This window comes from Balaenoptera ricei, chromosome 1 (genome assembly GCF_028023285.1).
Source record: "Balaenoptera ricei isolate mBalRic1 chromosome 1, mBalRic1.hap2, whole genome shotgun sequence".
NCBI classification, from domain to species: Eukaryota; Metazoa; Chordata; class Mammalia; order Artiodactyla; family Balaenopteridae; genus Balaenoptera; species Balaenoptera ricei.
This window is the reverse complement of record NC_082639.1, coordinates 13,869,879-13,894,792: the sequence shown is the minus strand read 5'-3', so window position 1 is coordinate 13,894,792 and position 24,914 is coordinate 13,869,879. Positions and strand designations below refer to the sequence as shown.

At 50.5% G+C, this 24,914-nt stretch overlaps 1 protein-coding gene across 4 annotated transcripts in view; it reads right to left on the bottom strand.

Moving 5' to 3' along the window:
- IGSF21 (immunoglobin superfamily member 21) overlaps positions 1-24,914 on the bottom strand; it is a 248,190-nt gene that overhangs the window by 23,772 nt on the left and 199,504 nt on the right. For all 4 annotated transcript variants that reach the window (XM_059914883.1, XM_059914866.1, XM_059914875.1 and 1 more), the window contains one exon: positions 20,425-20,543. In XM_059914883.1, coding sequence (XP_059770866.1) covers positions 20,425-20,543 — 119 coding nt within the window. The remainder of the gene's footprint in view (positions 1-20,424; positions 20,544-24,914) is intronic.

Here is a 24,914-nt window from a genome sequence, read left to right as displayed (position 1 = left end):
CTTTCCTTCCTTTCTTTCTTTCTTTCTTTCTTTCTTTCTTTCTTTCTTTCTTTCTTTCTTTCCCACATCTCTGTGTCTTTCCCATCCTCTCTACCAGTCTCTCTCTGCTTCTTTAAGATGCTACTCAAAACAGCATCTCTTCCAGGAAGCCTTCTCTGCTCCAGCCACACTGAAATGCCCCAGGTTCCTTCCTCGCCTTGCTCACCTCCTCTGTGCCCCGGACATATTAGTCCTTCTGCTGGTTAATTCAGCTTCATCCTTCAGGTCTGCCCTTAAGCGTTGCCTCTTCCAGGCAGCCTTCCAGCACTTTGCCAGACTGGGTTAGGGCTCATCCTCTGGATTCCTGGAGCATCCTGTTCTTGTCATACCCATAGGTGCTTGTCATTCTTTCCCGGGCCCACATCTGTTTCTCCACTAGGCTGTGTGCTTTCTGAAGGCTGGAGCTTTGTCTTTCTTTAACCTCAGAGCTAGTGCAAGCCTGCCACGCAGGGATTCAATTTCAATTCCTGTTTGCTTTTTTCTTCTTTCACTTCTCCTAGTACAGACAAGCACACAGCCTGTGGAAGGAATCCCGAAAGACCTTGCAATGCTGTGGGCCCTGCCACCACCTCTAACCTTGTCTCGACCCTCCCCGCAACACCATGCTCCAAACATACGGAGATTTTTTTGGTCTATAAACACCCTAAGCTTGTTTCAACCCCGGGGCCTTTGTATCTGCTCTTTCTTTTGCCTGAAGTCCTTCACTCAGCTTTGAGCAAGGCTGGGTCCTGCTTATCTTTCAAGTCTCAGCTCAAATGCCACCTCCTAATCTAAGTGAGGTACCTCTTCTATTCTCTGTCACAGCACCTTGTTATTTCTTCATAGAACTCATCATACGGTATAGTTATTTCATATACTGGTTCTCACACTTGTCTTTTTTCCCAACACACCCCACTAGTATGTAAGCACCATGAGGACAGGAATTCTGTCTACTGCTACATCCAAGGGCCTGACACACAAGGATTTGCTCAATAAACATTTGTCAAATGAATGAGCTGGGAGGAGGGACTTAAGTGCCCTCCCATCCCTGACCAATTTGGAAGGGCTGAAATCTTAGCCATGTCCACGCCCATCTCTCCCAGCAGAAGCCTGTGGAAGCAAGAGCCCACCAGCAGAAGGGGGACTCCAGCAAGAAAAAGAGAGAAGGAAAAGCACAACACTTTGGTTTATGGGAAAATTAAATATTGAACTGAGTAGTAACAGCAGCCAAGGGGAAAAAATACTGACAAAAAGCCCCCAAATGGAGCTGCCATCAGTGACAGGAGAGATAAACGCAGTGTCTGTACTTATATGAGCTGCAATGGGGCCCTTTTATGTGGCATCTGCTGAGCCAACTCACAACCCCCAACCTTGAAAGCGAGTGGGAGCCCGCGTGCTGATGCACTGGCGAGGGGTGGGAATCTGGGGTCCAGGTCATTGCCAGTGTCGGTGGCCACTGCCCAGACCTTCCCTGCCTGGAGACGGGGTCCTTTCTGAGTGGAGTGGGGTCACAAGGGTACCCAGTGGCTGCGGGCATAGCCCATTCACCCCGCCTTCCTCTCCGAGGAGAGCTGGCTGGCAGCCCCGTTCACCCGTTCACCTGCCTCGCCCCTCTCCTGACAGCTGTTGTGCTTTCCCAGTGGTGGGAGATAAAATTAACAACCCCAACTGGAGGCCCTGGCTGGCTGCTCTGGGGGGAGCAGGGGAGTGCGAGGCGGTTGGTGCAACGTGGGAAGTGGTGAATTGGTGAGGCTGGGCCGAGCAGGATGCAGCTCGGGTTACTGCTGATGCAGAAATAAAATCCTACGAGCGCCTGTGCACACACACAGACACACACACACATATATATGCACACACAGACACAGACACAGACACATAAACACACACAGACACACATAAACACACACATATGTATACGCACACACACACACACAGAGACACATAAACACACATACACATACACACAGACACACACACGTATATATACACAGACACACACACAGACACACACACACATATATATGCACACACAGACACAGACACAGACACATAAACACACACAGACACACATAAACACACACATATGTATACGCACACACACACACACAGAGACACATAAACACACATACACATACACACAGACACACACACAGACACACACATATACATACACACACAGACACACAAACACACATATATGCACACACAGACACAGACACATACACATACAGACACATAAACACACACAGACACACACATATGTATATGCGCACACACAGAGAGACACATAAACACACATACGCATACACACACACGTATATATACACAGACACACACACAGACACACACATATACATACACACACACACACAAACACACATATATGCACACACATATATATGCACACACAGACACAGACACAGACACATACAGACACATAAACACACACAGACACACACGTATGTATATGCGCACACACACACAGAGACACATAAACACACATACGCATACACACAGACACACACGTATATATACACAGACAAACACACAGACACATACATATACATACACACACAGACACACACAAACACACACATATGCATACACGCAGACACACACACACAAAAGGGTAGTGAGGAGGCCAGGCCCAGGTCTTGATGTTGGATCTGAATCTGCATGCTAGTGCTATTTTGTACCTATGCCTTTAACCTGGAAGTTCTCAAAGTGTGTTTCCCGGGCCAGCAGCTTCAGGACTTGTTAGAAATGTAAATTCTTGAGCCCAATTCCAGCCCTGCTGAATCAGAAACCTGGGGGTGGGGGTCCAGCCACCCAGCTTTTAACAAGCCTTCCAGGAGGTTCTAATGCAAGTTCCATAGGGGAATTACTGCCTTGACCTTTGTAAGCTTCAGTCTTCTCGCAGGGACAACAAGACCCACTGCAAGGCAGTGTAATGTGAGCTAACGATTAGGTCCGTAGCGGGTGCTTGGTAACAGTTGTGAAAATTATTACCAGCTGGGAGGACAAGGCTCAGGGGGGCTGGAGAACCTCAATCCGGCTTCTCCCGGCCTGGGCAGACAGGGCACAGGCGGAGATCCCTGGAGGCTTTCCGGCTGTATGCACTGATTCGATCAAAGGACCTCAAATCCCCAAACTACCTGCCCCTACCAGTGGAGCAACTTTCTGCTTGTGCCCTGATTGGCTGCTTGCCCACGTTCCAGGTCTTCTGATTGGCCTCCTAGGCTGCCAGCCCCAGGTGGACCCTCCCCACACCTGGGCTTCACTGTCTGGAGGCAGCCTGTCCAGCAGCCTGTACTGCGGCTACCACGTGTGACTGCCCCAGCCCTGCCACGCCACTGTAGTTTATGTGGCAATAGAGTGAATGTGTTCAGGCCCACGATAAGTGCCATTTCCGCAGAGATGAAATCTATGGGGTGTGACACGAACCCATTTTAAATAGCAGCAAGGCTGGCTATTTGGGGGATGTTTTCAATGTATCCCAGAGGTATATATTATACGCATGGGCGATTTCACCAGGTGCCATCGTTTTAGCTTTATGAAAGAAGTCTCCAGAAGCCTGCGGAAGCTTGGGGAGGCTCTGGCAAGTGGGCAAGCACATTTGAGATCTGGCCAGTGGCAATGACACTCAGCTCAAGTTCCTCCTGCTCAAGTTCAACTTCAAGTTCAGGCTACTCTATTATCCCCCCGCCGCCCCCCCTCCCAAGCCACTGAGAACAATGGGCTGGAGCTTGGAGGTTCTGGGTGGGTCTCACGCCCTCTTCCCCAACCCTGGAAAACCTCTGTCCCTTCCAGCAGAACTGTATCCCCCTCAAGCATCGGGTCCTGGTGTTCTGGGGCTTAGAATAGAGCTCACCCCTGGCCTTCCCCACCCAGCCCCTGGGGCACCTGGCTCCCAGGTCACAGGCTTTCTGCTCACAGGCAATGTGTCCCTTAGGCAGGTGCTAGCTTCCTGGGTCTCCCGCATAGGACAAGGGTGACACTGGTGCCTGCGGGTGCCTGTGAGGACTGAAGTACTTGGCTGGGCATACTCCCACCAACCTCCCAGCAGAACTTCCCAAACCCCCAACCCCCCAGCTCAGAGCCCTCCCTTCCCATAGGGCTCTGCAGCCATAGTCTTTCCTGTCCCATCAGCCATTTAGGATTGATTTCCTGAGTCAGAGGGCAAGTAAATCATTCTTGCTGCTCACTTCTCACAAAGCCATTTCCAGGGGAAGCAAGTGGGGGGTAGCGGGGAGGGGAAGAGCCGTGGAGAAGGGGCGTTTTGTGGGAAAAGGATTGTGTAGTTTTTCCTCCTTGACATTTTACTATGAAAATACTCAAACCTATCAAAAAGCTCAAATAAATGTACAATGAACACTCATGAATCCATCACCCAGTTTCATCGATGAACATTTAACTCTACTGGCTTTATCACACATCTATTGGATTGTGTCTTTTTCAAGAGCAGGGCGAGGCAGAGCCAAGCTCATTCCTCATGGGCTCCAACTCCTGGCCAGGGTGGTAGGGCTTGATTTGGGGGTGGGGGAGTCTCAGAGATCCAGCCCTCATGATCTCTCCCCCTGGTCTTTCCATGGCCCATGTGCTGAGGCCTTGGCCACCTGTCTCATCTCTGACCTCTCTAACCTCATCCCTCACCAGGTCCGCTCCAGCCTCAGTTCTCTCATCTGTAAAATGGGCATCACAACAGACCTATTGCGTAGGGTTCATGTTTGTGGCACGCTTTGCAGGATGCCTGGTACTGGTAAGTCCCTGTACCTACTGACCATCATATTTAGGAACAGTAACCTCCATCACTGGCCTGAACAGTGGTTGGACTTTGCCGACACCACTCACTCTGGCCACTGGCCTGGGAGCTTCCTCAGGTAGGGACATTGGGTCATCCTGCTGACGAGGGCCCCAGCTAAGGGCAGCACAGAGCAGATCTCAGCGAGCATGGACTGAGCTGATGTTTGAGGGGGTGACTGGGGGGGCTGGATTTACTCAGTGAGTATCCCCCTCTGCACCCTGAGTCTGGGGTCCATGGGGTCCCCAAGCACACAGTGGGTGGGGTGAGGCGGGGGAGGGCCCTTGACCATCACTTCTGCTCACTGGTCACTCTGAGGCAGGTTCCATGCTAAATGCTTTAATGCATTAGAGCCTTACAGAACCGAGAAGTAGGAATTATTATCTCCATTTTACAGAGGCAGAAACTGAGGTTTTCAAACGCACTGGTCCATGGCTACTCAGCCAATAAGGACCAAGGCTAGGACTTGAACCCATGTCTGGCTTAAGCCCTCAGCCTGGCCCTGCTTCTCGCCTTCAGTGGGGTCTCTCCCCAGGCATCGGTTTCCTCTGTGGTCTGGTGAGGGGGGCTGGCCTAGGTGGGTCCTAAAATCCTCCTCCAGTTCAAAAAGTCTATGGCTCTATGTGGGAGGTCCTGAGGCAGCAGCAGGAGGGTTCAGTGTTAGAGAAGAGGAAAACCGTCCTAACCAGCTGTCAGACAGCAGGACTGTTCAGCAGAGAAGGGCCCAGGCTCTTCCTGAGCTTCAGGAGTTGGGGTCTCTCCTCTGATGGGCCTGGGATCCACGGGAAAATCAGCTGGGAGGCATGCCTGGCCCCAGAGTTCCGCAGTGAATACACTCTGTACCCTCACAACTGCTCCCAAGTCCCCCGGCTGCCACGGGGAGTTTCCCAGGCCCATCCTGGCTCCCATGGCATCCCTGGACAGACGTCACTGGATTCAGGGCCCCGCCCTCGCCTCACTTTTCCTCTCTGCCTGTGACCAAGCTCGGTGGACAGAGGGCAGGCAGGACCCCCAGCAGCTTGGCATGCGAGAAGAACTTTCCCAGGAGACTCTTACCTCACCTCCCCTGCTCCCACCTGGAGCACAGCAGTTGGCCTTCTATGGGCTCAGGAGCCAGCCTGCCCAAGTTCACATCCTGGCTCTGCCACCTGTTAGCTGGGTGACCTTGGCAAGTCACTTACCCTCTCTCTGCCTGTTTTCCTCAGTATCTACTTGATAGGGTTCTTGTGAGCATTGTATAAAGTATTTAGACTTTTAGACCCTGGTCTGGCACCCAGTAAGCACTGAATAGATGTCAGCCGTTGTCGTTATTGTTGCTGTTATTATTAGCATTTCTTACTACCTACTCCTTCCTGTGCCTTGGGGTCCCGCCACACAGGAGTGCTCTCTACTTGCCATGCTTTCCTGTTCCCACACCGTTGCTTACAGGGCTCCTTCTGCCTGAAATGCCTCCTGTCCTGTCTGTCCCAGCCTACTCGGCCCAGCTCTACGCCACCTCCTCCATGAAGCCTTCCTGATGTCAGCCCCTGGGGGAGAGCCTCCATCCTGGGAGCTCCCACATCCCTCACCTTGCACCCTAGTCCTCCCCCATCGTTCTTATTTTCCATCTGCTGGAATTCTAGAAACCTGTGCCCTTCTTTGTCTCCCCATCATTCAGGGACTCCTTCAGGGCAGACACTGGGTCTTATATCCCTCTCATTATCCCCAGAGCATACAGGTCAGGGTCTGGATTCAGAGAGAGGGGCTGAGAATTTCCGTTTGGTCACTTGTTAGCCATGCAATCTTGGGCCAGTTGCTTCATCTCTCTGAGCCTCAGTTTCCTCTTCTGTAAAATGGGAATAACCATGATCACTCTCTCACCAGCTGAGAATTAAACAAGAGAACACTCATAAAGAACTTAGTACCATTCCTGGCACATAACAAGCACTCTGTCAGTGTTAGCTTTTGTTATTAAGATTATCTGTTATGAAGATTATCACTCCTAGGCAGTGAGCAAGGTAATCCTGCCTCCTTGTGTACAGATGGGGAGACTGAGTCCAGGGCTCACTGCAGGCTGGCAGCAGAGACGCCAGTGCTGACCCCAACAGCAACTACACTTGGAGCGTGGTCCTGGTCTGTTTCGCCTTCTGTACGTGGGGCGGTGGGATTACTTCCCTTTCCCCAGGAGTGGCTATAGGCAGCAGACGCTCTTCCAGGGACCGGCTCACCACCTCCCACAGCTGCCCCATCCCTGCTCTCCCAGCTCCTGATATAGCTCTGTTAACACCTGTAACTTTAGCCTTGTGCCTGTTCCTTAAATCACTGGGTCTGAGGCACGACAGTTTCGGCGGCCACATATCCCTTGTAATTAAGGGGCCTGTCCCAGGGAGGGGAAGTTTACCTTCTGCTAGAGACACTAAATCCAGCTCCCAGTGGTGGAAAGGATAAAGCATCACATGGACCTAACACTTGTCACAGTTTAACAATGCACCTGCAGGCCCGCTCTGGTAGGGTCGGGAGGCTGGAGCTGAGATGGGTGGATAGTAGGTGGAGAGAGGCAACCCTGGAATGAGAGGCGAGCCCTGGTCTGTGAGATACAGAAGGTTCAGGGAGTTGGTGAGAGCCTTGGGGGACTGTAGCCACCTGCTTGGACAATTCCAGGGAGCAGATGAATTTCTAGCTCAGCTCAGGAGGGCATGACAGGCCATTCCATGAGAAGCTGTAAAGTGGCTCCTTAGCCAGGCGGTCTGGGTTTGAAAACAAGCTCTGCCACTCATTCGCTGTGTGACCTTGGGTGAATTACTTAACCTCTCTGGGCCCCAGTTTCCTCATTTATTAAAATGACTAAGTACCTACCTCCTAGGGTTGTGAGGAGTAAATCAATTAGTACATTTAAAGTGCGTAGAGCAGTGGTTGGCCCCCTGTAACTAGAAAATTCACCACTAATATTAAGATGGATCTCTCTCGGTCCTTCCCCCATGGCAGGCACATAATAGGGGCTTATAAATATTAGTTGAAACAAGGACTTGTAAGTGTGATGAATGAATAAGCAAATGGTCTGTCTGTTTCCCTCAGAGAAGAGCTGGTGACGTCAGCTCTGTGGCCCCAGGGAAAAGATGCACAAAACAGTGCATATGCTGCTTGACTAAGCGCTGCACCTTCCAGCCATGATCACTGGTCAGAGGGGTTACACAGCTTTCCAAATCAAGCCCTTTGTGTGGATGTGCTTCAAAGGCCCTGTTTCCATCCCCAGCTCAGGGACTCAGGTCCCCATGGAGGGAGAGTGGTAATCAGAGAACATTCAGGTTCCTATTCTAGGCTTCCCTTTATTAGCAGACTCAGTGTTCTCTGCTGTAAAATGGGGACACTGATCTTGCTGACTTTCCAGACAGCTAGGAGGAGCAGCTGACAGTGCAGCCCAAATATTCCATGCTGTCCCTATCGAGAGGAGCCTTGGTGTCTGGCCGAGGCCCAAATGGCTGCCCACACTCAGAGAGGAGCCATGTCCCTCCGTCTTCCTGGCAGCCTTGTGTAGTGGAAAAATCGGGGGCTCTGGCTTTCAGCAGACCTGAGCTCAAAGCCCAGCCCACTCACTGCTGTGGGACATCAGGCAAGTTCCCTGCCCTCTCTGAGCCGTCTGTAGTTTGCCCCCGTACCTGAGGCAGCATAGGGCCTGCCGAGGAGTGGGTAGACGAGAGGGAGGACTAGTGAGCTAATGGACTGTGCTGGGCCTGTCGCTGAGCACGCAATGGGCTGCAGGCAAGGCCACTCCTCCTTTGCAGGGCTGTGTTCAGAGAGGCAGGGACAGAGGATTCTAGAAGCCTGTCCAGGAGGCAGTCAGCAGGCTCTGGCCTTTGAGGCTGAAGCTGGGAAGTGACCGTCCTTGATACATGACCCAGTTAGCTGCAAAGAGCTCCTCTGAGCCCCAAACCCATCTGTTTGGCCCCTCTCTGAATGAGCTCTCAGCCAGTGACCTCAGCTGGCTGAGGGCCCGTGCGCGGGCAGGTGGGCAGAGCGAGCATCTTTCCTCCAGGTCCCCAGCCAGGTCCAGGCACTCAAGACGGCAGTGTTCAGTCTCCGAACAGGCTTTATGTCCATCCTGGAAGACTCTGGCCACTCTGGCCTCAGTCCTCTGGGCTCCAGCCCCGCCTCTGGCAGCCAAGCCCAGCCAGCTGCCTCCGGCCCCCGATGCCCATCTAGAAGCTCTGACTGGTGGGGAGGAGGTCTGCAGAGGTCCTGAGGACTGCAGCCCTGGCCTCTTCACTCTAGCGGCCCATTTTCTGTGGTTGCTGTCTGCTGAGTGAAGTCACATGGTTTCACTGGTACCTTCCCAGGGGAACATCTCCAACCTGTGCCAGGTCCTGCCATGTCCTCCACATCTGCCCCTGTCTTTCCAGTTGGTCCCCATGCCCTGTGGCTTCTGTCTGGAAACGCCTCACATGTTCAGCCTCTCCTGACTGAAACCTGGGCTGGCTCTTGTCATCTCTCCCATCCTAACTGCCCTCCCTGCCTTCAGAACCTGCCAGCAGGCCAGGCTGAGCACGATCTTCTTTATTTCCCACAACAGCCCTAGAAAGTAGGAACCTTCATTACCCCCAGTTTCTAGTTGAGGAAACTGAGGCTGAGAGAGGATAAGTCACAGTAAGACTGTGGAGGGATGGGATTGGACTCAGGGCTGCTGGGTCGGTCCCTTCCTGATCTCCTCCACCAGGGCCCAGGGTAGGAGGCCACAGTTGTCACTGCCTGGCTCATAAGGCTCCCACTGGGCTGATGTCACTTCCTGCAGCTCTGACCCTATTCCCTGGCCCTACTGACATTTCCAGGGTGAAGGTTAGGGCAAAATGGGTGAGAGGTAAGAACGACTACTCTTTTCATGAGGGCCCAGTGTGAGCTTGGGACATAAACCTTTACATTTCATGCCTCAGCAGGGGAGATGCTACTGCAGCCCCCATTTAGCAGATAGGAAAACTGAGGTTCAAGGAGATTAAATAGCCTGTCAGTGTAGTGTAGTGGTTAGGCCTCTAACCACTGCTTCTGGAGCCAGCCTGCCTGGGTTTGAATCCCATTTCTAGCCTTGCTGGACCTGTGCCCTCAGGTGACATTTTTAACCTCTCCATTTTCACACCTGTAAAAAGGGGAAAGTAACCGAAGACCCCACCTGAGAGGTCTGCTCTGACAATTAAATGTGTTAACAGGTGTAAAGCAGGGCCATGCCTGGTGTGTAGTAAATGCTCAATAAGCATTTCCTGCTTTTATTACTCGTAGTTGCAGAGCTGTGTTTCAAATTCACAGCTGAATCCAAGGCTTATACCCTTAAACACCCATCGATTCTCTAAGGAAGTAAATGCTGTTTCTAGCCCACCTACTGAACAGAGGTGTAGTTCTTCAACTGGGGGTTACCCAGCTGTCTGTTCCCAGTTTGGAGGACCATGGGCATTTACTGTCACTCACCCAGGGTGGGTGGGAAGGGTGATGGGGGAGGGGAGAGGGCTTGGAGGTACCCAGATGTTTGCCTGGGGGACAAAAGGCCCAGGTCTGGTCTTCAGGACCCTGGGGGCTTCTGGGGTGGGAGGTGGAGATTTGGGTTTGCACCCTCTTCCCCTCAGCGCCCCCGGACTCCTCGGCAGCTCTGGCCGGGATCCCAACCCGCCCTTGCCTCCTTGCCCGTGGCCACTGCAATCGCCTGGGGCCGGTTCAAGCCCAGCAGGTGGCTCATCCTCTCCTGCTCCAAGACAAGGGAATGAGTTGATCATTTCTCACCCAGCAGGCGTCCTGGGCTACGGAGAGGGCTACAGTGGCGGCTCTGAATCTTGCCTCCCAGCTACCCTGCCTGGGGACCCCCAGGGATTCTCAGACCAGCCGTCTCCCTCCAATGACTAACCTGCTCCCTGGACCACACCATTTACACCAGCTGTGCGCTGGTCCTGCAGACAGCCTCCCAGGCCCCCACCGCTGTCCTGCCCCACAGGCAGGCTTTGAATTCTACCAGCTGAAACCCACTTTCCCACTGGCATCCTACAGAGAGGCAGGGCTGTGCTTCTCCTGCTCTGCTCAGGCCTGGGGAGAAGCAGCAGGTCTTTGAGGGATGCAGGGTCTGCCCTCAGCCCTCACATCTCCCCGTCCTACTTGGAGCCAGAGACATTTCTCCTGCCCAAGACAAGAGACGTCCTCAACAGTCCAATTACTGGTCCTGGGAATGTGCTCCGCTTTTAGAGAGGAGTACTGGGCTGGGAGTTCAGAGACTGGAGTTCCAGAATCTGGTCTTACTGTTTTCCACTGTGGCTGTACCCATTTACACAAAACTGAAAACAGAACTACCATAGAAGCCAGTAATTCCACTCCTGGGTATGTATCTGAAAAAACCCAAAACACAAATTCAAAAAGATACATGCACCCCAATGTTCATAGCAGCATTATTTATAATTGCCAAGATATGGAAGCAAGGTAAGTGTCCATCAACAGATGAATGGATGAAGAAGATGTGGTATATATATATATACAATGGAATACTACTCAGCTGCTAAAAAGAATGAAACTTTGCCATTTGCAGCAATATGGATGGACTTGGAGGGTATTATGCTAAGTGAAATAAGTCAGACAGAGAAAGACAGATACTGTATGATATCGCTTACATGTGGAATCTGAAAAATACAACTAACTAGTGAATATAACAAAAAAAGAAGCAGACTCACAGATATAGAGAACAAACTGGTGGTTACCTATGGGGAGACGGGCAAGATAGGCGTAGGGGAGTAAGAGGTACAAACTATTGGGTATAAAATAAGCTATAAGGGGTAGGGGGAGGGATAAATTGGGAGGTTGGGATTAACATATACACACTACTATATATAAAATAGATAATCAACAAGGACCTACTGTATAGCATAGGAACTCTACTCAATATTCTGTAATAACCTAAGTGGGAAGAGAATTTGAAAAAGAATAGATATACATATATGTATAACTGAATCACTTTGCTGTACACCTGACACTAACACAACATTGCAAATCAACTATACCCCAATACAAAATAAAAAATTTTTAAGAAAAGAAGAAATAAGCTACAAGGATACATTGTACAACATGGGGAATATAGCAAATATTTTATAATAACTATCAATGGAGTATAACCTTTAAAAAATAAAAGAATCTGGTCTTAGAAAGCAGAGCTTCAGAGCTCTCCAGAAATCCTAGATCCTGGCCTGGCCTCAAGGAAGTGGGCTTAGCCTTCCTCACCCTGCCAGGAATGCTCTTAGCCCTCACCAGCCCCAGGGTGAGTTTCTTCTAATGGGAAAGGTCCAGGAACTGCCCATGGGAGAACTTCCCATGAACTTGTGGCCCAAAGTCACACAGCAGGGGAGCAACCAACTCACACTGGAGATAGATAGACCAATGGAATCACAATCACAATTTTCTTCCGTGTGTTTCTTCTAAGAGTTTTATAGTTTTAACTCTTATATTTAGGTTGATGATGGATTTCGAGTTAAGTTTTGTACATGGTGTTAGGGAAAGTCTACCTTTATTATTTGCATGTGGCTATCTGGTTGTCCCAGAACCATTTTTTGGAATAGACTCTTCTTTCCTCATGGAATTGTCTTGGCATCCTTGTCGAGAATCAGTTGACTATCAATGTGAGGGTTTATTTCTGCACTCTATTTTATTCCATTAGAAGAAACTCGCTCTGGGGCTGGTGAGAGCTACAGGCAGGCTGGGGGGTGACAGAGGCTGAGCCCATTTCCACGAGGCCAGGCCAGAAAACCACTGAATCTTGTACTTTAAATGAGTGAATTATATGTTATGTGAATTCTATCGCAATAAAAATCAATTTAAACAAAAACAAGGGGAAAAAAAAGCACCAGATGTACTTAATAAAAATTCAGTAATACACACTGAAAAAAAAAAAGACAAGCTATGCAAAGTTTATTAACAACTGTTCTCCGTGTCCCCTGGCATCAGGTTTAGAAAAGCATATAGTGTGGTTTGGTGCCATTGTGGCCTCGGGTTGCAAAGTTCTACCTTTATCTGCCAACCTCACTTGGAAGCCTCCAGAAGAGACACAGGGATCCCAAGATAGAACATTTTATTAATGCTTAACAATACTCTGTGACCTCTAGTAGAGTAGAACATTTTATTAATGCTTAACAATACTCTGTGACCTCTAGTAGAGTGGAGTGGTTAAGCATATAGGATGCATTTACCCCTGCTCTGGCACTAGCTGGCCAGGTGGCCTGGGTAAGTGATGTAACCTCTCAGATTCTTCATCTGTCAAAAGGGAAGTGGCGGTACCTGCCTTCCAGAGCTGTCGCGACTGTGCAATAAGTTAACTTATGAAAAGCTTAGCACGGTGCCTGGCAGGTGAGCAAACACACAACGAAGAGTGACTCTTGTGGTTGGGAGCCAAGAGCATGGGCTCTGGAATCAGACAGTGAATCTGCCCTGCTCCCTCCTGAGTCAGTTACTGTTGTGGGTTTAATTGTGTCCCCCCAAAAGATATGTTACAGTCCTTACCCTGTGAATGGGACCTTATTTGGAAATAGGGTCTTTGCAGATGTAAAGTTAAAATGAGGTCATAATGGATTAGGGTGGGCCCTCATCCATTGTCTGGTGTCCTTACAAGGAGAGGGAAATTGGGACACAGGGACACAGATGCACAGAGGGAGAACGCCAGGTGAGGATGGAGGCAGAGATGGGAATGATGCATTTACAAGTCAAGGATGCTGAGAATTGCTGGCAACCACCAGAAGCTGGAAGAGGCAAGGAAGGACCCTTCTCTAGAGCTGTCAGAGGGAGTATAGCCCTGCCGACACCTTGATTTTGGACTTCTAGCCTCCAGAACTGCGAGAGAATACATTCCTTTCCCTTTAAGCCCCCAGATTATGATCACGTGTTATGGGCGGCCCTGGGGATGCAGCACAATCCCCAAACCTTGCTTCTGCATCTGTACCATGAGCTACCTCCCTCAGATGGGACGTGTCCTCAGCACCTAGAGCTCTGCCTGGCACGGGGGAGATGATGAATAAGTCAGTAACCATTGAATTGGTTGCATGAAGGCATGAAACCCACAGGGCTCGGGCCTCACCTTCTCTGAGTGTCACCTTCTTAAAGAGGCCTTGCTGTCCACCTTGTTTACAATAGCCCCACTTCCCTCTGCTTTGCTTGACTGCCCTCTGACATATCACAGGTCCCAGCTGTCTACTTGTTCGTGTCTGCCTCCCTTCCTGCCCTGACCGTTCCTTGAGGACTTGGAATTTCGTCTGTCCGATTGCCGAAGCTGAGTTCCCATGCATACGACAGCACCTGAATGTACCAGGTGCTCCATAAATATTTGGTAAATAAATGAGTGAATGAAAAATGAATGAATAAATGAGATTTAGAATGCCCGTGTGTGTGGACAGCCAAGTCACCTTCTAATATATTTCAGCCAAAAAGACATTCTGATATTGTTTTCACCAGACAGGAAAGTTCAGTACTGGACTGTTCATGTCACACGTGGGCACTGACCTGGATTGGGACCCAGGTCGGCTGGACTCCAAGTTCAGGGCTCCGTTCACAGGGTCTAAGCAGTGAGGGGGTGCTGGGTAGGCGCGGATGGGGGAACCACTCACGGGGACTGGGGCACAGGAATGGAGAAGCGGGGGGCACTGATGGACGTGCTCTTCCTGCCCCCAGACTCCTGCCAGACCCCTAGAGGGACAACAGCCCCACTGGCCATCTGAGTTTTGAGTGCCAAGCGCTCCTAGTTGGGGCTCAATCTCCCCAAGGTCCGCACTCTCTCTACTCTGCACTGCTCCCCCCTCCCCCGCATGCTTGCTTGACATTTGTGTCACTAACAGCTTTTGTGCCAAAGGTTGGGATGTTTCCCCTTGGGAGCTCGGAGATGCTGTTAGGAACAGCAGCTCTGGTCTCAGGCAGACCTGCTGGGAGCCCCAGCTCTGGCACTCATGTGGGTGAGCCCCTTAAACTCTCAGAGCCTCCGTTTCCTCATCTGTAAAATGGGGGTGACAATGCCTACTTCGGGAGGTGCTCCTGAGGGTCACATGATGAACCATGGATTGAATACTCAGCACACAAGGCTGGGCAGATAGCCGAGCTTGATGGCTAGTGACCTTGATTATTAGCTCTGGGTTAAAGGCCCCCTCAGTGGCAACTCTGCACGGCGAGGGTGGCGGAGAAACCCTGTGCCTTGGTCTTGCGGTGAAACCAGAAGAACAGCCTCTTTTGCCTTCAGCAGGTGGGAGTGTCTGGGCCTCTCAACATTTAATTGATGGTAACGTCCCAGCCTGAACACGCTCCCCCGCATAACCTACACCCCCAAGAAGAGCCTCCGAGAGCCTTCCGTGACTGTGCACAGTGTGTTCCCGGGGCCCAGCACGCAACTTTCAAACTGGTTTACAATTTATCTGCTGCTCGGATAAAAACATTTTAATGACCGTGTGCAGCACGAACCCTCGGTGTCACCCATGGGGCTCCCAAATGTCTTTCCCCACCACGCAGCGGGGATGTTATAGGCGTGAAATTACAGCTGCGCTCTCATTTTGACATCCACCCAGAGGCCTCTGGAAACAGCGCGTTAGAATGTTCTGGATGGATGCAGGCTTGGTGAGAGCGGGCTGCGGTGCCCGGTTCTCCGGCGGACCTGCTCTGTGCTTTTGATGTAGGTGGGGGCCTGGGCGCTGCCCACCCTCTCGGCTGCCCTCTCCTCACTGTCCTGGGAAGTTTCCCTTTGACCCCCAAATTGGACAGGGGTCGTCTTGCCCCACTGTTCCTTGCACAGCCCTTAGGGTCCCTTAGGAGACCTAAGGGCTTAGGCCCAAAGGAGACCCCTGCTTTCAATGACCTCCACTTACCTGGAGGGAAGGTCTCTGTGTGCGTGTGTGTGACAAGAAAGGGTCTTTCTATGCAATGCCACAGACAGGCCAAAACAATGAGCTGACTTTAATTTTTGAAACCTGCCTTGAAATATATTTAAAGGAGACAGTCATGGGGGAGGAAGGGGGAGGGGGGGCAATTTTTAAACCTTTCTAATTGTGCCTGATTTTTAACTGACACGATCACTATTTGTTGTGAGTGATATTATTATTCATTTATTTATTTTGAAGTATAGTTGATTTTCAATGGTTTTTTAGAGATTTATTTATTTTTTAAAATTATTATTATTATTATTATTATTTTGGCTGTGTCGCACAGCTTGTGGGATCTCAGTTCCCTGACCAGGGACTGAACCCAGGCCCTGGGCAGTGAAAGCGCGGAGTCCTAATCACTGGACAGCCAGGGAATTCTCTGATTTACAATGTTGTGTTAATTTCTGCTGTACAGCAAAGTGATTTGGTTATACATATATACATATTCTTCTTCATATTCTTTTCCATTTGGTTTATGACAGGATAGTGAATATAGTTCCCTGTGCTATACAGTAGGACCTTGTTTTTCACCTCTTTGATATATAGTAGTTTGTAGGGAGATACTATTTATGGGTCACTCGGACTGCGCGGCCTCAGAACATTCTGTGCTATGGGTCATCTCACTTAATCCTCCCCCCAACCTCGGCTAAGTCAGCCACCTCCTTCTCTGTGCCTGGGTCTATGCAGTGGGCACAGTGCAGTTTCTGCCTCATGGGCTGACATGGCCGCCGGGGTTATGGGAGATACTACACGGGAAACTGCCTTACACTCGGCCCCACTGTCTCTCCCAGCCCTCCCCTCACCAGTCCGGACCTTGCTGGGCCTCAGAAGCCACGCTGCTCTGGGACAGGGACAGCCACAGCCCTGCGGGGCCCAGAGCCAATCCCTTCCTCTCCCTGAGCCTCAGTCTTCTCATCTGGGAACTGGGGATAATGGTTATCCTGCCCCTGAGGGGCCGTGGTGAGGATCAGGCGAAATGCTCTATGGGAAGCACCGTGGAACTGTCACAAACTGGCCAAGACTGAGGTGTGGCTGTCATTTTCAAACTTGGGATGTATCCTGGCTCCTCCCCTGGACATGTGATGCCTGGATAGGCAGACCTACAGGCGGATGGTCACACAGAGGCCAGCCACCCTGACACCCAGAAACAGGGCAGGACTGAACCCCCTTTCCAAGGAGCCAGTGGGCACAAAGCTGTGAGCATTCATTTCTCAGACTGGCTTAAAGCTCCCTGGAGTCAGGAATGGTGGATGGGACTTCTCTGTGCCAGGGCTAAAACCAGGAGCAAGAAAGACGCAGCCACAGCCGTGCCCAAGAGCAGGCAGGCCGGAGACAATGTTAATAAAGACAGTAAAATCTGACCTACTGAACCTCTTGGCTGCCTCGTGCTGGGCTAGATGTTTTGCAAACCTTTTCTAATTTAAACTTCACAATCATCCTAGGAAGGAGGCATCCTTACCCCTATTTTACAGATGGGGAGACAGAGGCCCAGGGAAGCTAATGAATGCAAGGTTGCATGGTGGATCTGGGACTCAGCTCCACACCTGCGTGTCCTTAACTTGTATGCAGATGGGGCATTCTCCTGTGTCTGGGGTGAGGTGAGAATCGTAAGGAGGAAGGAGAAATACATTCGCATATAGATAAGAGTACAGATACAGCTGTTGATGCTTGTACTGATATAGATATCAATAGAGATATATACAGAATTGGTATCTTTTGAAGACTTAGAGGTTTAGACCAGTGGTTTAGACCAGTGGTTCTCAAAGCGCGGTCCTGGCACCTGTAGCATCAGCATCATCTGGGAACTTGTGAGAAATGCAGATTCCTGGGCCCCGCCCCAGATCTGCTGACTTAGGAGCTTTGGGGGTGGGACCCAGCAATCTGTATCTTCACAAGCCCTCCAGGCAATTCTGATGCTCATTCAGGTTTGTGAACCACTGGTTTAGACCACGGGCTTTGGCCTCAGATGGCTGTTATGACCCTAGACAAGTCATTTCCCCTCATATAACAGGGATTATAACATCTCCCAGCTCACAGGCTGTCGCCAGGATTCTGTCGGAAAACGCGCATGAAGCTGGAAGCTCACACACTGTCAGGCACATGCCGTGGTGGGGCAAGGCATCAGGTCCTGCCCGCGTGGCAAGCACCGGTGGACTTGACCCATCAGGGGACAGCTAGGCTGTAGGGACCAGTGACAAGCTCGGTGACCTCTGAGCACTGGGGACAGTCAGAGGATTGACTGAGATGGGGGGGTTGCTATTCCAGGGAGAGTCCCATCCTGGGATGCGCTGAACTTCTAGGGGTCAGAGCCTTCCTGGGGGCACTGGGGCGGGTGAGGGTGGGACCCCTGGCCCTGCCCCTCTCTGGCCCCTCCTGGTAGCCTCAGCCTCCTGCTCAGTAAGTGGGATCCCGGGAGCTGTCTGCCCCATCCCTGGATTGACTGCCACCTCCCTCTGGGAGGAGCCCAGAAGTATAAAGTCCCTTGCTCCCCGGAGCCTACCAGGAGCACACCACCTTCTTCAGCTGGGATGGTCAGGCCAGCTGTGCAAGCTGGGCTGGTCCCACGAGACCTCTTTGTGCCTCAGTTGGAACTAGCAGAGGAGGTTTAGGGTTATCTGGTTCTACCACCTCATTGTACGGATGAGGAAACCGAGGCCACAGAGGGACAGTCACCTGCTCAGGAGCCTTTGGTGAATGGGTGAGGGGCATGAGCCTCGTAGCCGAGGTGGCTCTGAGGACTCCGGCCTTGCTCGCAGGCACCAGAGAGCAAATCCTCAGCTGGACCATCCACACTGCCTCCATCAGTGCAACAGAGCTGGCCCAGGAGTCAAGACACCTGGGTTCTGTCCTCAACACTAAGCAGCCTGGTCTCATGGGAAGGTTTTGGGATCCTTGCTGTGTGACTTCAAGCAAGTTGCTTGCTTTCTCTGTGCCTCTATATCTATGTTTGCAAAATAGGGATAATAGTACTAGTACCTCCTCTTGGGTTGGCTGTGAGGACTAAATGACATAAGGTCCGGAAAGCACCTAACCCTGTGGCCTCCAGGGGCCTTCCCTGAGCCCCCTCCCTAAACTGGCTGCCACCTCCCCTGTAGTCACTCGTGACCCCATTACCCTGCGTGATTTTCTTCCCAGTATTTATCACTCTCCATAATCACCTCACTTACCCATCTACACATGTGTTTTATGCTTGTCTCACGCACTGGACGCAAACTCCCAAGGACAAAGATGTTTCTTATTGAAAGTATATGGCCATTTCCTGGCACGTGGTAGGTGCTCAATAAATATCTGATGAATAAACAATTGAGTACACATCCCTCATCAGACTGGGAGCCCCTTGATGGAGCAAACCGAGTTTCATCTGCACCGGCCTCCCTGGTGTGACCAGCCTAGGGCTGGGTACCAAGAACACTCCTTGCCCAAGTATTACAGAAGACGTTCCGTGGGCGGGCGACTGCAAGAGGGGAGGTTTTCCTGGCACTGCCACCTCCTGGCCATGGCCTGTCCCCCAGGAAGCCAGAACACACCGCGCGCTGCTGCTACAGGATTCAATGTCCCTCTGGAGGTCGGGCCTTTGGAGGTTTTCCATTTTCCCAGAAGCAGTGGCTTCCACGAGGCCTTTATGCTTTCATTGACTGCCCAAGTATGGCAAGCTTTGTTTCCCTGATAAATATCATTTGATAAGAAAATCAGGGAACACAGAGTCCGGAGTCAAGGCCAAGTGCCTAGAATCCTGGCAGCAGAGCTGACCCAGAACCCAAGATTGTGCCCGGCAAGAACGTCAGCGCTGGAAGGGGCTTCTGAGACCACGTGGAGAAAGGCTTTGTTTTACAAGTGGGGAAACCGGGGCTGGGTAGGGAACACAGCCAGCCAGAGACAGGCACTAGTATTCTTATCCCCATTTTACAGGTGTAGAAATGGAGGCACAGACACAGGGTGGGAACCCAGGAACCCTGACATCCAGTCCAGCACGCTTTCTAACGTGTCCCCTGATGCTTCAATGTCCTGGAAAAGGCTTGGGAGGCACAGGGAGGGAACGTTCTCTCTGCAGTAGGTGTGCATCATCACTGAGATGCTGTCTCAACCCCCTCCCCCACCCTGGAGCCTCCTGGATTGTCCTCCCCCCGGGGGAGTGCCCACCCCCACTGCACTTTGCTACAGGTGTTTCCATGAACGTGGCTCCTGGCTTTCACCTGGGAAAGGTGCCCATACAACTCAGTATTCTCTCCCCGTGACCTCAACAGGTCGCAGAGGCTGGGGCTAGGAGATCCATGAGTGATCCACTAGGCCTGCATCCCACCCCCATCTTACAGAAGGGGAAACTGACGCCCAGAGGCTGCGGCAGGCTGCCGCCCCTCAGGAAGTCTCAGTGTCCCTCATTCATTCCAATCAACATGTCGGAGCCCCTTCAAAGTGCCTGGTCCATGAGGCTGCAGGTATGAGGCACAGCCCTGCCTTCCTCAGGTCCGGGTGTCAGTGCCGGTAGGAGAAGGGGTTCCTGAGAGGCCACACCGGTCACACCTCAGCATAGTTGGCCTCCTGCCCTCGAGGGCAAGGGTGGGAGAGAAGAGGGTCCACTGCCAGCACAGCAGGCATTTTGGCAGGTGGTTCCCAGGACAGCCCCTCTGTGTGCGTGGGTACGCGTGCACACACACACACACACACACACACACAGGCACACGTGCACGCACACAGTGACGCCAGTGCCAAGAGCCCTGCACTCACCCATGACGTTGAGGAAGATGTTGCCTGATGCCAGGACCACCTTCTCCCTCGTAGCGCGGTCGTAGATGCCCACGTGACACTCGTAAGGACCGTTGTCAGAGATGCGGACCTCGGGCAGCCTGCGGGGAGGCAGAGGAGCAGGATGAGGGTCCGTTGTCTGGGGCTGGCAGTCACAGCACTGCAGTAAACCAACCCCAAAGCCCCACCATCCAGCCTTCTCTCAGCAACGCTCCTGGACCCACCATCCAATGCCCACATGCTGTGCTGGGCGGAGAAGAAACATTTATGGAACACCGACTGTATGCCAGGCCCTGTGCCCGATGCTTCAGAGGATGAAGGTGTGGGCTGTGTGTTCAACTAGAGGAAAATCTGTGCTCCTTTCAGCTGCTGGACCAGGGATGGTGACGTGCCCACTCCCAGGGGCCCCTGAGGATGACATGGACTGAGGCGCCTGTCATGCGGTTCAGGCTCAAAACTGTCACCTAGTCCATCAGCTCACTCATTCCTCACAGCTGCCCCCCGCCACAGGAATCGATCGCTCTTCCCATTTCATAAACATGGAAACTGAGACTCCAGAGGGGATGTAATTGCCCCCCCCCCCCCGAATATGGCTATTAAGAGCCAGGATGGGAATCTGAACTCCTCTCTCCACACGGCCATGCTATCACTTTATGCATGGCCCTGGAGACTTGAGAAGAAACACCGTAAAATTCTTGTCTCCAAGGACCATCCCCCATCCCAATGGACAAGGAGGCAGGGAAGCTATCAACGCCCCAAATCCCATGGGACTATGGAGAACAGGATGGAGGTTCCTTAAAAAAGTAAAAATAGAGTTGCCATATGATCCAGCAAACACAGCCCTGGGCATATATCCAGAGAAAAATATAATTCAAAAAGATATATGCACCCCAATATTCATAGCAGCACTATTCATAATAGCCAAGACATGGAAGCAGCCTAAATGTCCATCAACAGATGAATGGATAAAGAAGATGTGGCACATATATGCAATGGAATATTACTCAGCCATAAAAAGAAACGAAATTGAGTTATTTGTAGTGAGATGGATGGACCTAGAGTCTGTCATATAGAGTGAAGTAAGTCAGAAAGAGAAAAACAAATACCGTATGCTAACACATATATATGGAATCTAAAAAACAAACAAAAAAATGGTCATGAAGAACCTAGGGGCAAGAAGGGAATAAAGATGCAGACCTACTAGAGAATGGACTTGAGGATACAGGGAGGGGGACGGGTAAGCTGGGACAAAGTGAGAGAGCGGCACGGACATATATACACTACCAAATGTAAAATAGATAGCTAGCGGGAAGCAGCCCGCACAGGGAGATCAGCTCAGTGCTTTGTGACTACCTAGAGGGGTGGGATAGGGAAGGTGGGAGGGAGACGCAAGAGGGAAGGAATATGGGGATATATGTATATGTATGGCTGATTCACTTTGTTATAAAGCAGAAACTAACACACCATTGTAAAGCAATTATACTGCAGTAAAGATGTTAAAAAAAAAAGAAAATGTGGTATACACACACACACACACACACACACACACACACACACACAATGGAATATTACTCAGCCATAAAAAAGAAATAATGCCATTTGCAGCAACATGGATGGACCTAGAGATTATCACACTAAGTGAAGTAAGACGAAGTCAAATATCATATGGTATTGCTTATACGTGGAATCTAAAAAATGATACACAAATGAACTTATTTACAAAACAGAAATAGACTCACACAGAAAACAGATTTATGGTTACCCAAGAGGAAAGGTGGGGGGAGGGATAAATTAGGAGTTTGGGATTAACATATAACACTTCTATATATAAAATAGATTACCAACAAGGACCTACAGTATTGCACAGGGAACTATATTCAATATCTTGTAATAACCTATAATGGAAAAGAATCTGAAAAAGAGTATCTATATATAAATATATATAGATATATATATATAAAACTGAATCACTTTGCTGTACACCTGAAACTAACATAACATTGTAAATCAACTATATTTCATAAAAAAAACCCAAATCCCATGGGAAAGGGTGAGCTTATCCGTGTGTAGAGTGAGCGGGTAGCAGCTGGTTCTGCCCAAGGTTGTCAAGAGGCCTTCTCAGAGGAGTCGACCTACGAGGACAGGAGATGCTCCCTCAAACCTTCTTCCAGACATGTCCTCTAAAGAGTAAAATATTGGGACTTCCCTGGAAGTCCAGTGGTTAAGACTTCACCTTCCAATGCAGAGGGTGTGGGTTCGACCCCTGGTCGGGGAGCTAAGATCCCACATGCCTCGCGGCCTAAAAACCAAAACATAAAAAAAAAAGCCAAAACAAAACAGAAGCAATATTGTATCAAATTCAATAAAAACTTTAAAAATGGTCCACATAAAAAAATCTTAAAAAAAAAAAAGTAAAAATAAAGAGTAAATATTTTAGGCTTTGTTGTTTTTACAGTCTCTGTCACAACTACTCAACTCTGCTCTTGTAGAGCAAAAGCAGCCACGCTTAGTAAGTGAACCAATGTGGCTGTGTTCCAATAAAACTTTATTTATAATCATCAAATCTTGCATTCATACAATTTCATGTGCCATGAAATCTTATTCTCTTTCTCCATTTTTTTCTAACCATTTAAAAATGTAAAAAAATTCTTGGTTTACAGGCTGCAGGCTGTAGTTTGACGATTTCTGTTCTAGATCCTTCTACAGGGTCTACAGGGTCAGACCACGATAAAATGAGTTGGTTTGTTGTTCTCTCTCCCCATGGAAGTGTCACCGGGGAAGCTCTTTCCTCACTCCTCTCTGACATTGGGTTAGAGAGAGCCAAGTTCAAATCCTGCCCCCACTGTTGGTACGCTGTGTGACCTTGTGTAAGCCATGCTGTCTCTGAGCCTCCATTTCTTATCTAAAATATGGGGCTGATGCTTTGCAGGACTGCAGTGAGGATTAAATGTGACGATGTTACTGCAAGACCTCTGCGAGCAGGAATGTCACATTAAAATGGTCGCAGGACCATTACCTGTTGTTCCTGGGTCCTGTGATGCCCTGTGAGGGAGAGGGGATTCCTGGGAAGTGAGATCTGGACACTTGGAAGGGGAACAGCCTTGACCTGGAGTTCAGAAGCTATGTTGCTGCTGCACCAGGGAAATCTGTGTGTCCTCCAGCAAGTTCCAGCCTTCTCTGGGCCTCATCATGCAGCCGAAGGGGAGCCTATTCTGGCCACAACTTAAAGAAAGTGGGGTCTCTGGGTTTGGGTCTTGGAGGTTCTCACGCCACAGCAGAAACCCGGGGGAAGAAGCTCATGTTCATGGAACCCTAGTAAATGCCAGGCATAGTGCTCTACCCATCAAACTGGCCCAGCAGTCCGATCAGAAACCCGGTGGAGGAAGAGGGCGTTGGCTGAGAGCACAGGCTCTGGACGCCTGGATGCCTGTACCAGCCCTGCCGCCAAGAAGGGGGGTCCCTTCAATTCTGCTCTTCGCGTCCACCCCCATAGCTAACACATTTCCCTCTCCATCAGCTAAGCCTCTCTCTCCATCTGTTTCTACTGAGCAATCTAACCTCAGAGTCACTCCTCTCTCCTCTCCTTTCAGCTGTCCCCACCCCCATCTTTGTCTTCCAGCAACTTTTTCCTATGACTCACTGTCCCCCACGTCCCCCACCCTCCGTGCCCACACGCACACACCTGGGCGCCCAGCCTCTCTCTCCATCCCCGTGTCTCATGGAGGAAGCCACCCCATCTAACAGAGCCTCCTTCCCTCCCATCGCCCAGCCCACATTAGCATAAACAAACACCTTCATTTACATAGACTACACAGAGGCTGACATCTGGTCTACCGACTGTCACAAAAGGACTTAAAGAACGGGGAGCTTTTCATCAGGGAAACTTTGTGGGGAAGATGCTGCCTCCCATCTCAGAAGAAAAGAACACTGTGAGAGCGGAAGCAGCAGGGAACTGTCTCCCCTCTGGGAACGATTTTCTTTGTTTGTAACTCAGCTAGACTGAAAAAAAATAGCCTCTCTACTGGGCAGGGTTGCTGAATGACAGTCATCTAGAGTGACATGTTTAGGTGACACTCATAGGTGCCTGTTATAGAGGCAACTTTCTTAAAGGCCTTGCGTAGGGGACATGTGTACAGGTGACATGCTCAGGTGACAGCTCTGTAAAGAAACAGGCTCGAGGGACACATGGAGCTGGCAGCTACAGATAATAACGACACGGTTGACACACAGGTGGAAATGCACAGGTAACCGCCACATAGGGTGATATACGCAGATGTATTTCTGTGCTAGGGACACAGGTGATGTGTTTAGGCAATCACTACACTCTTGTTCAGGTGACAGTAACACAAGCAATATGTTTGGGTGACACAATACGGGTGGTATAGAAGACAGCTCAGGGGACATCTGGATTGGTGCTTTATGAAGGAGGCGGCTTTTTGCTTAGGACTGTTTCTACAGCCTCGGATGTTTCT